This window comes from Canis lupus, chromosome 16 (genome assembly GCF_003254725.2).
Source record: "Canis lupus dingo isolate Sandy chromosome 16, ASM325472v2, whole genome shotgun sequence".
NCBI classification, from domain to species: Eukaryota; Metazoa; Chordata; class Mammalia; order Carnivora; family Canidae; genus Canis; species Canis lupus.
In genome coordinates this window covers 11539187-11557393 of record NC_064258.1, presented here as the reverse complement: position 1 = coordinate 11557393, position 18207 = coordinate 11539187, and the positions used below count along the sequence as shown (strand labels likewise).

At 45.0% G+C, this 18207-nt stretch overlaps 1 protein-coding gene across 1 annotated transcript in view; it reads left to right on the top strand.

The window, feature by feature from the left end:
* The window catches only part of LOC112670489 (adenylate cyclase type 1), a 106698-nt gene that overhangs the window by 41623 nt on the left and 46868 nt on the right, over positions 1-18207 (top strand). The window contains exon 5 of the mRNA XM_049095269.1: positions 16530-16606. Coding sequence (XP_048951226.1) covers positions 16530-16606 — 77 coding nt within the window. The remainder of the gene's footprint in view (positions 1-16529; positions 16607-18207) is intronic.

The window sequence follows — 18207 nt, the reverse complement described above, 5'->3', positions numbered from 1 at the left end:
TCTGAATCCAAGAATTCATTAAAAGGAAAACAAAAGTGTTCTCATTGCTTGGAGTTTTTGTTTGTTCCCTGTTTCAACTGTATAGTTTTATTATGATCAGAAAATGTGAGTCCGTGAACTCTTTCTACGTGCTGGCATACAACATAAGGTTTTTGTAAATATTGATAGTACAGGTGACCTTTGAATAACATGAGGCTTAGGGATGCTGAACCCTCCACAGTCAAAAATCCACTTTGTGAACCTTTGATTTTTCAGAACTTTACAGTTAACTGCTTCTAGTACCAGTGCCACTTTACTGGTAAAAGTCAATTAATACACTGTTTTTTAAAAGCTTTATTTGGGAGGGATAGTAAGTGTGAGTGCAAGAGCACAGGCATGTGCACACAAGTGGGAGGTGGGGCAGAGGGACAAGCCGACTTCTCACTGAGCAGGGAGCTGATGCTGGCTAGATCCCAGGACCCTGAGATCATGATCTGATTTGAAGTCAGATGCTTAATGAACTGAGCCATTCAGGTACCCTAGAACACATTTTGCAAGAAGTGTATGTGTGTGTATTTATATTGTGTTCTTACAAAGTAAGCTAGAGAAAAGAAAATGTTGAGAAAACTAAAAGGAAGAGGAAATACATTTATAGTAACCATACTGTTTTTTATCAAGAAAAATCCATGTGTATGGACCCAGGCACTTAAAACCTGTGTTGTTCAAGGGTAAACTCTATGTGAAAATAAATTTTAGATAAATACAAAATTTATATTAAAGGAGAAACCATGTAAGTTCACTCTAAGAAAAAAAATAAACCTTTTTATAATTAGGAAAAAGCCTTTCTAGAAGCAGTTCTTTAGAACTAAAGTCATATAAAATAAAATCAGATTCGTTTTTCTGTAAAATGTTTTAAGGATCTTTTTGGGAAAATGACATAAATCAAGTCAGACTGGAGAAAATATTTCTAAAATCTTTGGCAAGCAATGTATCAAATGTGTCTGCAAATTGGTAAGAAAGACACTTGGAAAAAATAGCAGAGGTTGTGAACAGACAATTCTTAGAAGAAATACAAATGGTTGATTAGTGTGAAAAGTTGTCCAGTTTCAGTTATTAAAGAAATATGTCTAAAGATAGTGAAATCTTTTTTTTTCCTGTAAGATTGGCAAAGATTAAAAGTACTGACAAAACACTGTTAATAATGTAGGCAATAGCCACTCCACACTGTTAAGAATACAAATGGGTACAAGTTTTTTTTTTTGAGGATCATGTATGTTTGTAGAAATCACCCTTTGACCTAACAGTTGTGCTACTTGGAATTGATTTGTGGAAACATTCAATGACTTATACTTTTATATGTTTATTTCAGCATTATCATACAATATTAAAAAATGAGAAACAGTGCAGAGCTTATATTCATTTGATGAAATACTATGCAGTTAATAAATAAGTCGACATATTTACTATCACAGAAAGGTATCTAAGAGGGGCACTAGGGTGGCTCAGTTAGTGAAGCATCTGACTCTTGATTTTGGGTTCAGGTCATGATTTCAGGGTCGTGAGTCGAGCCCCATATTGGCCTCACACTCAGTGCGGTGGTGTCTGCTTGAGGTTCTCTCTTTCCCTCAGACCTTCCTCTGCTCAAATGTGTGTGTGAACGCATGCTGTCTCTCAAAATAAGAAAGGTATCTAAGAGTTAAGAAATCTTATAAGATAGTTTGTGTCATTTTTTAATTTTACAAAACAAAGTGCCTACTAATGTATATAGCTAAATATAAATAGAAAACAGCCAGAAGAACATATACCAAGCTACTAATAGTGGTGGTTATTGCTGAAAGTGGAATTATTTCTGAAATGTTTGGATTTCACCTATAATTATTAGTGAGATAACTGGTATTTATATTTAATCATTAAATGTACTTGTATTCTTTTTTTAATTTAACATTATGACATAAGCATTGCTCATTAAAAAGTTACATGGCTGGGGCACGTGGGTGGCTTAGTCAATTAAGTGTGGACTCTCAATTTTGGCTTGGATTGTGGTCTTCAGGTTGTGAGATCCAGCCCCCTGTTGGGCTCCATGCTGGTCATGGAGTCTGCTTGAGATTGTGTTTCTCCCTCCTTCTACCCCCCAACCCTGCTTTCTTTCTTAAGAAAGAAAGAATATTAAAGTTACATGGAGGACAATAGTATGTAGTGAAAACTTTATGATTATTTCTGTGTTAATGGGTATACTCTGGAAGGATTTTTACAAAAGTGGGAAAATAAGTTTTTCAACACATTCTTTATACATTTTTATTAGATATTTCTGAATTCCACTTAAAACCGTCTTCTCCCATATTTGAAGTAGAAAACATCTAGTTGGTTCACACTCACTTAACCTGGGCTATTTTCTTAAGACTTCTTAATTACAAAAAAAAAAAAAAGACTTATTAATTACAGATTTACAGAAAGCATATTTTTAACTACATACTTTTCTTTTTCTCCTGGGTTAATTTGAATTTCTGGAGAGAAAAACTTATTTATGTTTTCCTTCTAAAATGCTGAGAATACTTAATATATTTTTTCTTTTTTTAATTGAAAGTATAGTTGACACACAATGTTACATAAGTTTTAGATGTGCAACATAGTGATTTGACAAGTTTATACATTATGCTCTGCTTACCACAGGTGTAGCTACCATCTGTCACCGTACAATGCTATTTTAATATGTATAAAGCCTAGTAGTAGTGATGGTGTTGGTGGAACTGTTTATAGCTCTTTTATATCTCAATGGATTCAAATTTAAAACAATTTAATAATTATGTAGTATTCACTTACATTAATTTTCTTCTTTTGGCCTGCCATTATTTTCTTTTTTTTTAATTTTTATTTATTTATGATAGTCACACACAGAGAGAGAGAGGCAGAGACATAGGCAGAGGGAGAAGCAGGCCCCATGCACCGGGAGCCCAATGTGGGATTCGATCCCAGGTCTCCAGGATCGAGCCCTGGGCTAAAGGCAGGTGCTAAACCGCTGCGCCACCCAGGGATCCCTGGCCTGCCATTATTTTCTACAGAGGCAGTGGGTGTGACCAGCCAGCAACCAGTGTTTTGTCCTTTTCATAAAAAGGAACAGTAAAACTTTACTGTGAAACATGTGTCAAACTGGCATGCCGGGACTGCCAGTTATTAGAGCATAAAGAGCATAGGTACTGACATCTTTAATTATAGACCCACATTTATAATAAGCTATATGAGGAATAGAGGACTGCTGGAACCCCAGCCAAATGGCAGTCAACAAATAAAGTTTTTTTGGCCAGCAGTATGTTGGCTTGTTCCAGGATTTTTCAACTTGGGCACTGTTGATACTTGTTGGCTGGGGGTTGCTTCAGGTTCATTGTATGGTGCTTAGGTTCATTTTTGACCTGTATTCACTGGATTCCAGTGACATCATCCCAGTTGTGACAACCGAAAATGTCTCCAGATGTTGCCAAATGCCCTGCAGAACAAAATCACCCTGAATTGAGAACCACTGGCCTGCACACTATTTGAAAATAAATGGAATTTGTTGCCAGTGTTGTAAAGTGAGGAGATTTTACCTTCAGAAAAAAAATTTGGGTCTTTGGGTTTTTGAGAAAATGGAACTTGTTAGCCCCATATTCATGTCAGCATTGAGTGGAATTCACTTCAGTGTTCTGTAGAATGAGGCACGGGTTTCCCAATTCATCATAATTCCTGCAGAAGCTTATTTATTTTTTTTTTTTTTTGCAGAAGCTTATTTTTAAATCTGACCTCCCATAGGCATTTGAGTCAGCAGCCACTGATTTATTTAAATAGTAAGATTCTGATTAATATAAACAAAATAGATTAAAATGGTCTAGGCTCAGAAGCTGATGATTGGTTACCAGAGAGGTGGGTGAGGGGATGGGTTAAATAGATGATAGGTTTGCATTTGGTGTGATGAGCACTGGGTGTTGTATTTAAGTGTTGAATCACTAAATTATACAACTAAAACTGATACACCATATATTAACTAACTGGAATTTAAATAAAAACTAAAAAAGAAAAGAAAAAGGGAAAAAATGATCCAAGGTCCCAGTAATGGCAGACTAGACAATTTGTACCAAACCATACCAGTGAGGATAACCAGAATACCTGGACAAAATACAGAAGTCATTGATAAAAAATCTAGAGCTTAGTAGTAAAGAATTACGAGGCCAGATTGGAGTGGGGAGAGAAAATAACAGCTTTTTTCCCTCTTTGATGCATTTACCAGGACTTCTGATAGGCCACAGGGCTGAGAATGAGAAGATAGGGATTACAGGGATTGAAGGTTCCTCCTCCTTGCCTTGATTTGGAATTCTGAAAGTCTACACTGTTTAAGTAAAGATGAATTTGGTACTAAATAGTTCATGACTGGGACTGAAGCCTCAACATCAAATTCTTCAGGACCCAAAGATGAAGTAAATTGAAATAATACTGGTGCCCCAAGATGTACCTGGTAGAATTAAATATAAATCCTTCCTGAAGAGAAAAAACATCATCCTGTGTCTCAGATTTATTCAGTAATGAACTTTGCAAAATGGTCCAACACATAATTAGAAGTAATCAAGTATTCTAGGAGATTCGACAACATGAACAAAACCTGGCAGATACAATAAATAATATAAAAAGACCCTTAGGGCTACCTCTTTTTATATTGAAGAGACAAAATGGAAATGTGGGTGGAGAAATGAAAACTATAAAAAAGAATGAGATGGAAAGTCCAGAGCTGAAAATTACCATAACTGAAACTAACTCATTAGTGGCTGTAACAGATTTGACGTAGCTGGAAAAGAGAATTAATGAACTAGAAGGAAAGTAAGAAAGTACCCAGAATGAAGCACGGTAAACAAAAAGATAGAAAGTGGAAGTAATACCGGGTGTAACTGGGGCCAAGAAGGAGAAGAGAGGGAATGGGAAGGCAGCAACATTTAAAGACAGAACATAATGGCTTAGAATGTGGTAATATTGAAGAAAGATGTCTAGCCCATATTTAGGAAGCCATAAAACTCCAGCAGGATAAAAAAAGAAATATTTTTAAAATACAGAAAGAAAATAATTACAAAAGTAAAATTCTATACTCTGAACATTTTTTAAAAATGAAGATTAATGAAAGACATTTCAGATAAAATAAACTGGGATAATATATTCCCAGTAACCCTCACTACAGTATACCTAGGCAAAAGAGAAATGGTAGTTAATGAATGGTGGAATGAAGAGCAATTAAAATGGTAAGTATGAGTAAATCTAAATAAATGTTGACTTAGGAAACAAAAATTTTGTCTTACAGTGTTTTTTGTATATTACACAATAGATGTTTTGGGAGAATATGGAGTTTGTGTTGTAAGACTCATGGATAGTCGTAGAAGATGATAAAAAAGTACAAATTAGTATTAGATAGTAAGTGTAGATCTGTATTTTGTAATGCCTAGAGTAATTACTAAAAGAATAGTAGAAGTGTCTAGGATTATCAGAGTTAACAGGGAGGGGAAGTGGAATCATTAGGCAGTCTAAAAACAGGCCAAAAAAGAAAAACAAAGAACAGATGGGATTTAATAAGGACTTGGTAAGTTGGTAAATCTGTAAATATATTTGTAATTATAACTGGAAATGGGTAAAATGTTCCAAATTAAAAGATTTTTGGCCTGGATAAGAAAGAGAATAGAAAATCTGCCATTTGCTTTTTATAAGAGGAGCACCTAAAACCTAAGTATGTAGAAAGAATAATGGAAAAAGATACACCACATAACACTAATCAGAGGCAAGCTGTTATATCAAAGTGCCTTGAGATAAAGAGGGACACTTTATCCAATAGAGGGGTCTCTTCATTTAAAAGATAGAGCAGTTCTAAATATGTATTCCCATAGCCTTAAAATATATAACAAAAAGTAACAGAACTTAGAATGGACCAATCCATAGAGTGGGAAATGTTGACATTTTCAATAATTGACAAAACAAGCAGATTTAAAAATCAGGATATCCCGCCAAGATTCAAATAACCTAAAGACTATGTGGACATTAAGGAACACTGCACCCAATAATAATGTGCATTCTTTTCAAACATGAAAAAAAAATTAATTGACCTTATGTTAGGGCAGTCTTAAATTTCAGAGGGTTAAAATGCTATTAAGTCTTGGTGTAAACTCAATGCAGTTAAATCTAGAAGATAATAGGTGGAGAAAATTCTCCATATACTTGAAAATGAAGACCTGAAATTCATATGAAAGCTATATGCAGCAAAGCATGATCCTATACTGCAGCCTGGACTAGAAGGGGAAAATGATTTAGAGGACTGAAACAAATGGTATAACTGGTATATGGTGTGTAGAGAAGGTGAGAGAATGATCTCCGTGTCCATTTTCTTAATCGTTACAATATGGTTGCATAACAATGCCCTGTGTTTAGAAAATGCATACTGATTATTATTACGGTGTTAAAGAGCTATGATGAGTCTATTTAAAAAACTAAGCTGTGTAAAGATATACCTCTCTGTACCATGGCAGATTTAACTTCAAAGTTATTTCAAAATAAGCAGTTAGAAATAAATGTAAATAAAGCATTGAAGAAGAAATCCCAGTGGATATTAGAATATACTTTTATCTGAATATTAGAAATAATATCCTAAATATATTGAAAGGAAGATCTATAGATCATGAAATGTATATATTAGACAGCAAGAATAAAAAAAGTCAATGTATCAAACCTTTATCTCAAATTAGAAAAATCAGTGAATAAACCTCAAGTGGGGAAAAGGACACCATGAGTATATGCAGACATTAATGAAGCAGATAATGTCAAAAATCAAATCATTCAAAAGATTGGTAAATTGACAAATCCCTTTATGAGTGACTGAGAGCTGACCCACCCGACCAATGCCAGGAGCTAAAAGGAGGAGCATCAGTACATCCTCTAACAGCACTTAAAATTATGAAAAGAATATCTGTCAATTGATTTGAAAATTTTTACTTGAAAGAGAATAATTCTTAGAAAATACAATTTACTGAAACTAGCATAAGGTAAGCTAGAAAGCCAGAATAGTCCTTTAATGTAAATTCATGATTTGTAAATTCCTCACAAAGAAAACTACAGACCCAGATGACTCAATGGATGAATCAACAACATAGGGGAGGTAAAAATAACACCTTAAATTAATGCAGCCTTGTCCAGAGAATGATGAAAGAATGTATTCTCTCCAACTTGTTTTATGAGGAATAAAAAAATGACTAGTCTCGTCCATGAAATGAATGAACATTCTAAGAAATAAAATAGGAAACCAAATCCAGTAGTATTTTGATTTTTGGACCATATAATTGCAACCTAGTTGGCTTTGTTTTAGGTATACTGAGTTCATCTAACATTTGAAAATCATTCCTGTAATTCATCATATTAAAAGAATAAAGGAAAAATTACATGACCATTTCAATAGAGACAGAAGCAACATTCTGTAAAAAATATATATCTATGTATATATATATACATGTACGTGTGGTAGAAGATCTTATCTTAGCAAACTAGGAATTAAATAAATTTCCTAAACCTGATAAGGTTATCTGTAAAGAGACCTAGAAAACATCATAACAGAATATTGAAAGTCTTTATTTTCTTTAAAGATTTTATTTATTTATTCATGAGAGACAGAGAGAGGCAGAGACACAGGCAGAGGGAGAAGCAGGCTCCAGGGACGTGGGACTCCAGGATCACACCCTGGGTCAAAGGCGGCGCTAAAGTGTTGAGCCACCTGGGCTGCCCAGAATATTCAAAGTCTTTAGATGGAGTTTAGGAACAAGATAAGAGTGACAATTCTGACCATTTCATTTAATGTTACACTGTACCACAGTCCCGAAGAGTGCATTATATACAAAGGAAATCCAACAGAATCATTAACTGTGTTCCCCCCTTTTTTTTTTCTAATGCTGGCATCCCTAATTATTTGACCTTGCACTTTTAAACCACATTATGTAAATTACTGTAATGCATTTTATGAAAAATTAATAAAACTGGTTATCTTCTACATTACTATTTCCCTGGAGCTACTCTTGAGTTCTCTACATGGTTTGTCAGGGGTTATCATGTTCACTTCCAAGTTAACTTTTTTAAAGTGCTATATTTTATGTTGCTTAAAGCTTACTGCATTTAAGGCATAATAACATCAAGAGGTTGTTTTGTTTTTTTGTTTTTTTGTTTTTTGTTTTTTTTTTTTACTCTTCCCATTTTTTCCCAAAGGCATATATTTGTGACCTCTATGATGCCACAACTACCTGATGTTTAAAAGTGATCTTTACCTATGATGGCGGCAGGGAGAGAGAGACACAGGGAAGGAGAGTCAGACAGGGACGGAGAGACAGACGGTGAGGCAGAGACTGAAAGACAGGGAGGGAGAGGCAGGGAAACAGGTAGGGAGACGCCGAGAGACTGGGAGGGAGAGACCGAGACACAGAGAGGGAGACACAGAGACAAGGAGGGTGAGATCTAGACAGCGTGGGAGAGACAGAGAGGGAGGGAGACCCAGAGACAGGGAGGGAGAGACCAAGAGACAGGGAGTGAGAGCCAGAGCCAGGGAGGGAGACCCAGACACAGTAAGGGAGAGGAGAGACCGAGAGACAGGGCGAGAGAGCCAGGGAGGGATAGACAGAGACAGGGATGGAGACACACAGGGAGGGACAGGTGGAGACGGGTGGGGAGAGACAGGGAGGGACAGACCGAGGCAGGGAAGGAGAGACAGAAGTGGAGGAATGGACAGAGACAGGGAGGGAGGGAGAGATAGAGATGGGTGGGGAGACAGAAAGTGAGGGGGAGACCGAGAGACAGGGAGGGAGAGAGAGATGGAGACAGGGAGGAGCGACTGAGAGGACGGGGGTGAGAGACCAAGACAGGGGCAGAGACACAGGACAGGGAAGGAGGGATCCAGAGACAGGGAGGGAGAGACAGACGGGATGGAGATAATGAAACAAGGAGGGAAACAAGTGAGAGACCGAGAGACAAGGAGGTAGACACAGAGACAGGGAGGGACTGGACGAGATAGTGAGGGAGGGAGGCAGAGGCAGAGAGACTGGGAGGGAGACAGGGCCCGACCCCAGACAGGGAGGGAGAGACAGAGCCCGAGAGAGGCTTCGTGCCTCTCTGAGCAGGAGTCCCTCGGGACTGAGCCGGGGGCGCAAGGCCTCGGACCCCTGCGCCCCGGGGCCCCGACCAGACTAGCGGGCGGAGGCAGAGGCGGTCTCGGGTCCCCTCTAGGCTCCGCGGGGGGCGGGCCTCCGTGGGGGGGGGGGGGCGGGGGGGTTGGCCGGAGCTTGACCCGGGCTGCCCCCAGCTGACCCGAAGGGGGCCTGGGCGTGGCCGCGGGGGGAGCTGGGCGCAGAGGCGGCGACCCCGACCCGACCCGACCCGCCCCGCCGCGGCCGTGGCAGGAGGTTGCGCGGCTCCAGGCCCGCGGTTCCCGGCGCTGCGAGCTCCGGCCACGGGCGCGCAGGTCGGCGTGGGCCCCGGGAGGCGTGAGGGGCCCCGGGGTGGCTGTGCGAGAGGCATCTGGCCCTCGCGTGTGGGCGGCGGGTGCCCGGGAGGGACCGCGCGGGGGACAGCGGGCCTCGGGGGCCGCACGGAGGCACCCCCGTGGCGAGCCGGGCCGACACCCACACCCTTTGGGCCGCCAGGGTGCGGGGCAGAGGGCTGCGCGGGGGGGGGGGGGGGGGGGGGGGGGGGGGGGGGGGGGGGGGGGGGGGGGGGGGGGGGGGGGGAGGGGGGGGAGGGGCGGGACCTGTTGGCGGAGGGGGTGGCGGCGGGGCCTCCTCCAGGTCAGGCGGGGCCTCCTCCAGGTCAGGCCGGGCCTCCTCCAGGCGGCTCAGGGAGGGTGCGGGGCCCCTGCCCGGGGCCCAGGGAGGGTGCCGCGGAGACCCTGCGCGCGCGCTCAGAGGGGTTAGGGTGCAGGCACCGGTGGCTTGAGGGCCTGGGCTGCTGGGCCCCAGGAGCCCCCCCAAGGCCCTGGCTCTTCCTCCGCCCCCCGCCACCCTCCCCACTCCCCGCTCTCAGGTCCCTCCCTAAGTGCCCCAGCCTGGCCAGGAGCCCGCCCCCCGCCCTGGTCCCTATCAGGTGAGTACGGCTACCTCTGAAAGTTTTGCATTTTGAAAGCGTTCCCCTTTCTGCGCATCCTGTCCAACACTTGGTATTTCCTGTCTTGTTAATGTTCTCACCGCTGTGAGGTGGGATCTCATTGTGGTTTTGATCTGTATTTCCCTGATGGCCAGTGATGCAGAAAATTGTCTCGCGTGCTTGTTGGCCATGTATGTCTAGGTCTTCCTCCGTGACTTTTCTGTTCGTGTCTTTTGCCCATTTTTGGATTGGATTGTTGGTCTCTTTGCTGTAGAGTTGCAGAGGTTCTTCAGCGATCTTGGATGCTGGCCCTTTATCTGATGCATCATTTGCACGTCTCTTCTCCCAGTCTGGAGGGTGTCTTTGAGTTTTGTTGTGTTTTTCTTTTGCTGTGCGGAAGCGGCTCATCTTGATGAAGTCCCAGCGGTCCATTTCGCTCTTGTTTCTCTGGCTTTCGTGGCTGATGTCATTTGCAAGAAGTTGCTGTGGCCCAGTTCAAGAAGGCTGTTGTTGCCTGTGTTCTCCCGGAGGGTGTTGGTGGAATCTTGTCTCACATTTACATCCTTCGTGCGTTTTGAGTTTATCCTTGTGTTTGGTGTGAGAGGAATGGTCCAGTTTCATTCCTCTGCATGTGGCTGTCCAGTGTTCCCAGAAGCCTTTATGGAAGAGACTGTCTTTTTTTCCCCCGTGGATGGTCTTTCCTGCCTGGCCGAATCTTAGTTGCCCGTAGAGTTGAGGGTCCACTTCTGGATGCTCTCCCCTGTTCCATTGATCCATGTGTCCGTTTTTGTGCCAGTACCACACCGTCCTGATGGTCACAGCTTTGTGGCACACCCTGAAATCGGGCATTGTGCTGCTCACCGCCCCCCCCCCCCCCCCCCGCCCCGCAGTGGGTTTCTTGGCTACTATTCCCGTGGCTGTTTGGGGTCTTTTCTGATTCCACACAAGTCTTCAGATGATTTGTTCCAGCTCTCTGAAGAGAGTCCGTGGTATTTCTGACAGATTTTGCACTAGTTGTGTAAATTGCCCTGGGTCACGTTGACATTTTCCCCGATACTACTTCTTCCAACCCAGGAGCATGGAACCTTTTTCCATCTCTTTGTGTCTTCCTCAGTTTCTTTCAGACATGTGTTGCAATGTTTCGGGTAGAGATCCTTTACCCCTTTGGTTAGGTTTCTTTCTAGGTAGCTCATGCTTTTTTTTGGGTGCTGTGGTTGTATAAATGGGATTGACCCCTTCCTCGATGACCCTTTCCTCGGTCTTATTGTTCACGTACAGAAAGGCCACTGGTTTCTGGGCCCTGAGTTTGTATCCCGCCACACTGCCGAACTTGCTGTAGGAGTTCCAGCAATCTTGGGGTGGAGTCTTTTGGGTTTTCTCGGTACGGTATCATGTCATCGGTGAAGAGGGAGAGTTTGATTTTCCTTTGTGGGTTTGAATGCCTTTTATTTCTTCTCGTTGCCTGATTGCTGAGGCCATGGCGTCTCATACTATGTTGAGAATAGCAACGGTGAGAGTGGACATCCCCGTCTCATGCCTGGTCTTCGGGGAAAGGCTCCCGGTGTTTCCCCATTGGGAATGATAATTTGGCAGGGGCTTGTCGAAGATGGCTTTGAAGATGCTGAGGGAGTTTCCCTCTATCTCTATACTCTGAAGCATTTGGATCAGGAATGGATTTTGTCAAATGCTTTCTCTGCGTCTCTTGAGAGTATCATCTGGTTCTTGTTTTTTCTCTTGCAGATCTGATCAGTCACACGGAGTGCTTGCCGAGTGTTGAACCCGCCTTGCGTCCCGGGGATAAATGCCACCTGGTCACGGTGAGTAACTTCTCAATGTACCGTTGGATACTGTTGGCTTGTATCTCGTTGAGGACGTTTGCATCCGTGTTCATCGGGACATCGCAGTATAATTCTCCTTTTGGGTGGAGTGGAGTCTTTGTCTGCTTTTGGACATAAGGTGATGCTGGCCTCCAAGAACGAGTTTGGAAGCATTCCATCTCTTGTCTATCTTTCGGAACCGCTTGAGTAGAAATAGGTACGGTTTCTTCTTTAAACGTTTGATAGCATTCCCCAGGGAAGCCATCCGGCCCTGGGCTTTTGTGTCTCGGGAGGTCTTTGATGATGACTGCTTCAGTTTCCTCCCTGGATATTGGCCTGTTCGGGTTTTCTGTGTCTTCCTGTTCCGGTTTTGGTAGTTTGTGGTTTTCCGGAAATGCGTCCGTTTTTTCTCGATTGCACAATTTACTGGTGTACAGCTGCTCAGGATGAGTTTTTAAGATCATTTGTATTTCCTTGGTGGTGATGGTGATCTCTCGTTTCTCATTCATGATTTTATTAAATGGAGTCTTTTCTCTCTTGTTTTTATAAGGCTGGCTTAATGGTTTTTCTTTCTCTTACTGGTTCTTTCAAAGATCCACGTCCTGGTTTGGTGGATGTGTTTCCCCAGTTCCTCTGCTCTCTATTTCATGGAGTTCTGCTCGAATTTTTATTAACCGTCATCTTCTGCTGGGTGAAGGTTTCATTTGCTGTTCCTTCTCCAGCTTCTTTAGGTGCAAGGTTAGCTTGTGTATTTGAGTTCTTTCCAATGTTTGGATGGACGCTTGCATTGCGATGTATTTGCCCCTCGGGACCGCTTTTGCCGTGTCCTAAAGATTTTGGACGGTTGGTTGTTATCTTCATTCTCATTGGTTTCCGTGAATCTTTCTAAGTCTTCTGTCATTTCCTGGTTGACCCTTTGAACTTTTATCAGGATGGTCGTTAACCTGCACGTGTTTGAAATCCTCCCAGACTTCTTCTTGTGGTTGAGTGGTTGAGTTCTAGTTTCAAAACATCGTGGTCCAAAAATATGCAGGGGTCGATCCCAGTCTTTTGGTATAGGTCACGACCTGATTTGTGGCCCAGGATGTGGTCTGTTCTGGAGAAGGTTCCGTGTGCACTTGAGAAGAATGTGAATTCAGTTGCATTTGGATGTAAAGTTCTGTAAATATCTGTGAGATCCTTGTGGTACACTGCATCCTTTCATGCGCTTGTTTCTTTGGAGATGTTGTGTCTGGAAGATCTATCCATTGTAGAAAGCGCCGTATTCGAGTCTCCAAGTCAAAGTGTCTTATTACTACCTAAGTATGTCTTAACTTTGGTTACTAATTACTTGATATCCTTGGCAGCTCCCACATTTGGGGCATAGATATCCATGATTGTTAGGTCGTCTTGTTGGACAGATCCTTTAAGTACGATCTAGTGACTCTTTCAGGTTTCCCACATGGAGTGTCATGTCCTCTGTGAAAGGTGAGAGTTTGACTTCTTGGCTGATCGGGATGCCTTTTCTCTCTGTTTCGGAATCTCACTACGAAAGCTGGGACCGCTACTACTGACACCCTGTCGTGTTCCTGACCGTAAGGTAAAAGCTCCAGGATTTTCCCAATGAAGAGGACGTTCCCCCTGGGTCTTTGGTAGATGGCTTTTATGATAATTGAGGTTTGTTCCCGGTATCCATGCCTGGCGGAAGGTTTTTATCATGAAAGGACGTTCCATTTCGTCAAATGCTTTTTTTGCGTCTATTGAGAGAATGCTCCGGCCCCTGTCCTTTCTTTCATTAATGTGGAGAGGGAAGGAGAGAAAGAGAGACACAGGCAGGGGGACACAGACAGGGAGGGAGAGATCGTGATGGGGGAGAGACAGCGAGGGAGAGACATAGAGATGGCGAGGGAGAGACCGAGACGAGGAGGGAGACCGAGGGAGGGATTGAAGGAGGGAAGGAGGGAAGGAGGGAGGGAGGGAGGGACAGACACGGAAGTAGAGTCCAAGAGACAGGGAGGGAGAGACAGAGACAGTGAGGGAGACCCCTAGAGACAGGGAGGGACACACCGAGAGACAGTGAGGAAGGTAGAGACAGTGAGACCCAGAGACGGGAAGGGAGACCGAGACACAGTGAGGGAGACACAGAGAATGGATGGAGAGAGAACGAGATAGGGAGGGAGAGACCGAAGGACAGGGAGTGAGAGACACGGAGGGAGACACAGAGAGACTGGCAGAGAGATAGAGATGGGGAGAGAGACAGAGACACACACTGGGGAGAGCCAGCGAGACAGGGAGCGAGACTCAGAGAGAGGGAGGGACAGAGCCAGACAGGGAGGAGAGACCAAGATGGGGTGGCGGGGAGAGACAGACACAGACACAGGAAAGAGAGTCAGAGAGACAGGGGGGATGGAGAGAGAGAGAGACCGTGAGGCAGAGACAGAAAGACAGGGAAACAGGTAGGGAGATGCGGGGAGACTGGGAGGGAGAGACCAAGACACAGAGAGGGAGACACAGAGACAAGGAGGGTGAGATCTAGACAGCGTGGGAGAGATAGGGAGGGAGACCCAGAGATAGGGAGGGAGGGACAAACCCAGAGACAGGGAGGGAGAGACCGAGAGACAAAGGGCTGCGCGGGGGAGGAGTGGTGGGACCTGTTCGCTGAGGGGGCTGGCGGTGTGGCCTCCTACGGGTCAGGTCTCCTCCGGGCGGCTCAGAGAGGATGCGAGGCCCCTCCACCGGGGCTCAGGGAGGGTGCCGAGCCCATCCGCGTACGCTCAGAGGGGTTTGGATGCAGGCACCGTCCAGCGTCAGGGCACGGCTTTGGGGCGGTGGCTTGAGGGCCTGGGTGTCTGGGCTCAAGCAGCGCCCCCAAGGCCCTTGGCTCTTCCTCCTCCCCGCTGCTCCCCTTTCCCCCTCCACCCTTGACCCCCTTCCCCCTCCCCCCTTCAGCCCCTTCCCCCATTCTCAAGCTCCCCAGGCTCGCCAGGAGCACGCCCGCCCCACCCCCCCCTTGGTCCCTATCAGGTGAGTATGGCGATTTCTGAAACTTTTGAATTTTGAAAGCATTCCCCTTTCTCCACATCCTCTCCAACATATGTTGTGTCCTGTCTGGTTCTTGTTCCCCATTCTCACCGGTGTGAGGTGGTATCTCATTGTGCTTTTGCTCTGTATTTCCCTGCCGGCCGGCGATGCAGAGCATCGTCTCGTGTGCTTGTTGGCCACGTCTGTGTCTTCCTGTGTGACGTTTCTGTTCATGTCTTTTGCCCATTTCAGGGTGGCACTCTTGGTTTCTTTGCTGTTGAGTTGAATAAGTTCTTTAGAGATCTTGGATAACTGGCCCTTTATCGGACGGGTCATTTGCACATATCTTCTTCCATTCTGGAGGTTTGTCTTTTAGTTTTCTTGAGCGTTTCTTTTGCTCTGTGGAAGCTTCTCATATTGACGAAGTCCCAGTGATTCGTTTTGGCTCTGTTTCCCTGGCCTTCATGGATGTATCTTGCAAGAAGTTGCTGTGGCCCAGTTCAAGGAGGGTGTTGTTGCCTGTGTTCTCCCCTAGGAGTTTGATGGAATCTTGTCTCCCATTTAGATCTTCCATCCATTTTGACTTTCTCTTTGTGTCCGGAGGTGTGAGAGGATGGTCCAGTTTCATTCCTCTGCGTGTGGCTGTCCAACGTGCCCAGCAGCCTTTAGTGAAGAGACTGTCTTTTTTTCAGCGGATGGTCTTTCCTGCTTGGTCGAATGTACGGTCTTGACGGTTGAGTTGAGGGTCCACTTCTGGATTTGTCTCTTCTGTCCCATTGATCTGTGTGTCTGTTTTTGTGCCAGTACCACACCGTCTTGATGAGCACAGCTTTGTAGCACGACCTGAAGTCCGGCATTGTGATGCCGCCAGCTGTGGTTTTCTTTTCTCATATTGCCCTGGGCATTCGGGGTCTTTTCTGATGATTCCACACGAATCTTCCGATGATTTGTTCCAGCTCTCTGAAGAGAGCCCGTGGTATTTCTGATGATAGGGATCGCGTTCGATGTGTAAATTGCCCTGGGTCACGTGGACATTTTCCCAAATATATATGAATTCTTCCAATCCAGGAGCACGGAATGGTTTTCCATCTCTTTGTGTCTTCCTCAATTTCTTTCAGACGTGTTCCGTGGTTTGTCGGGTAGAGATCCTTTATCTCTCTGGTTAGGTGTATTGCTAGGTATCTCATGCTTTTGGGTGCAATTGTCACTGGGACCAACTCCTTCATTTCTCTTTCTTCAGTCTCATCGTTGGCGTATAGAGAGGCCAGTGATTTCTGGGCATTGATTGGGTATCCTGCCACGCTGCCAAATTTGCTGTATGATTTCTGGCAATCTTGGGGTGGAGGCTTTTGGGTTTTCCAGGTACTCTATCATGTCATTGGAAGAGGGAGAGTTTGACTACTTCTTTGCCGATGTGAATGCCTTTTATTTCTTTCTGTCGCTTGATTGCTGAGGCCATGCCGTGGGTTTTCCTTTCCATCGATGGCTCTGGAGATGCTGGGGAACGTTCCCTCTTTGCCTGTACTCTGAAGCATTTGGATCAGGAATGGATGCCGTATTTTGTCAAATGCTTTCTCTGCATCTGTTGAGAGGATCTTCTGGTTCTTGTTTTTTCTCTTGCAGATCTGATCAGTCACACGGAGTGTTTGCCGAGTGTTGAACCAGTCTTGCGTCCCGGGGATAAATGCCACCTGGTCACGGTGAGTAACTTTTCAATGTACCATTGGATGCTATTCACTCGTATCTTGTTGAGAACGTTTGCATCCGTGTTCATCGGGGACATCGGTCTATAACACTCCTTTTTGGTGGGGTGGGGTCTTTGTCTGCTTCTGGACTTCAGGTGATGCTGGCCTCATAGAACGAGTTTGGAAGTATTCCATCTCCAGAAGCTTCAGCTGGCCTCACTGTAGTCTTTGTGGCGGGCTCTTGTTTTGGTTCAGGATGTAGCTCAGTGGCCAGAGACGTTCGCTCAACTGAGGCAGGTGGCTGCTCCGGCATGTGCGGGAACCCGATAGCATGCACCTGGGCGTGCTCTTCCTCCAGGGTGACCTTGGGTACAGGTAGCTCTTGCATGTCGGAACAGTGAGTCAGAGGTGTTACCACCACGTGCATTGGTTTGGTCTCAGCAGCTGGCTTCTCGGCTCGAGCCGTGACCAGCTCGATCACCTCTGGCTCTGAAGCTTTAGCAGTCCCCAAGGTAGGAGCTGGGGCCGGTTGTTGAGGTGGTTCAGGATACTGCACAGGGGCAGACACTAGTTGCTCCCCTGAGCTGGGTGGCCGCTCCGGCATGTGGCGGACCCTGATAGCATGCGCCGGGACATGATGTCCACAAGGGTGGCCAAGAATGCAGGTGGGTCCTCCTTGTCGGGAGAGTGAATCAGAGGCGTGACCACCTGGTGCATTGGCTTGGCCTCAGCAGCTCCATCTGCGCTCTGGCCAAGCACTCAGCACCGACAACCCTGCCCAGCTCGATCACCGCAGGCCCAGAAGCTTCATCAGGCCCCACCTATGGAGCTGGGGTGGGCTGCTGCCGTGGTTCATGATGTTGCTCAGGGGCCGAAGCTGGTTGCTGCACTGAGGCAGGTGACTCCTTTGGCATGGCATGCCGGGGACATTGATAGTGGGTGCCCGGGGGAGCTCTTCTTGCAGGGTGGCCAAGTGTGCAGGTGGCTCCTCCAGGTCGGGACAGTGAATCAGACGTGTGACTGCCCTGTAAATTGGCTTGGCCTCAGCAGCTGGCGTCTCGGCTCGGGCCAAGGACTCAGCACCAAATGCCATGCCCGGATCGAACTGCTCAGGCCCATAAGCTTCAGCTCGCCCCAGTGTAGTAGCTCTGGCGGGCTCTTGATTTCATTTAGGATGTTGCTCAGTGCCCAAAGTCGGTTGCTCCACTGAGGCAGGTGGCTGCTCCGTCATGTGGGGGATCCCGATAGCATGCCCCTTGGCGTGCTCTTCTTCCAGGGTGGCCGTGGGTACAGGTACTTTTTCACATTTGAAATACCTTATTGCCTATTTGCTTATGTTAAAAAAATAACTGTGTCCAAGACTTAAAGATTCTTATTTACTGATGCATTTAAATCTTTCTCATAATGATCTACGGCATTTAATGTAGTAGGGAAATTGTTCATATCGGTGCCTCCGGCAGCTTTTCCTTCTGTACTTGTGGTGTTCCTGTTTATATCATTCGGATATCTTTTGAAAAACAAAGACATTCTTTAGAAGCCTGAAGATTCACCTGGTGTTTTTTTTTTTTTTTTTTTTTTTTTTTTTAGTGTCATACATTTCCATTTATTGGACCTAC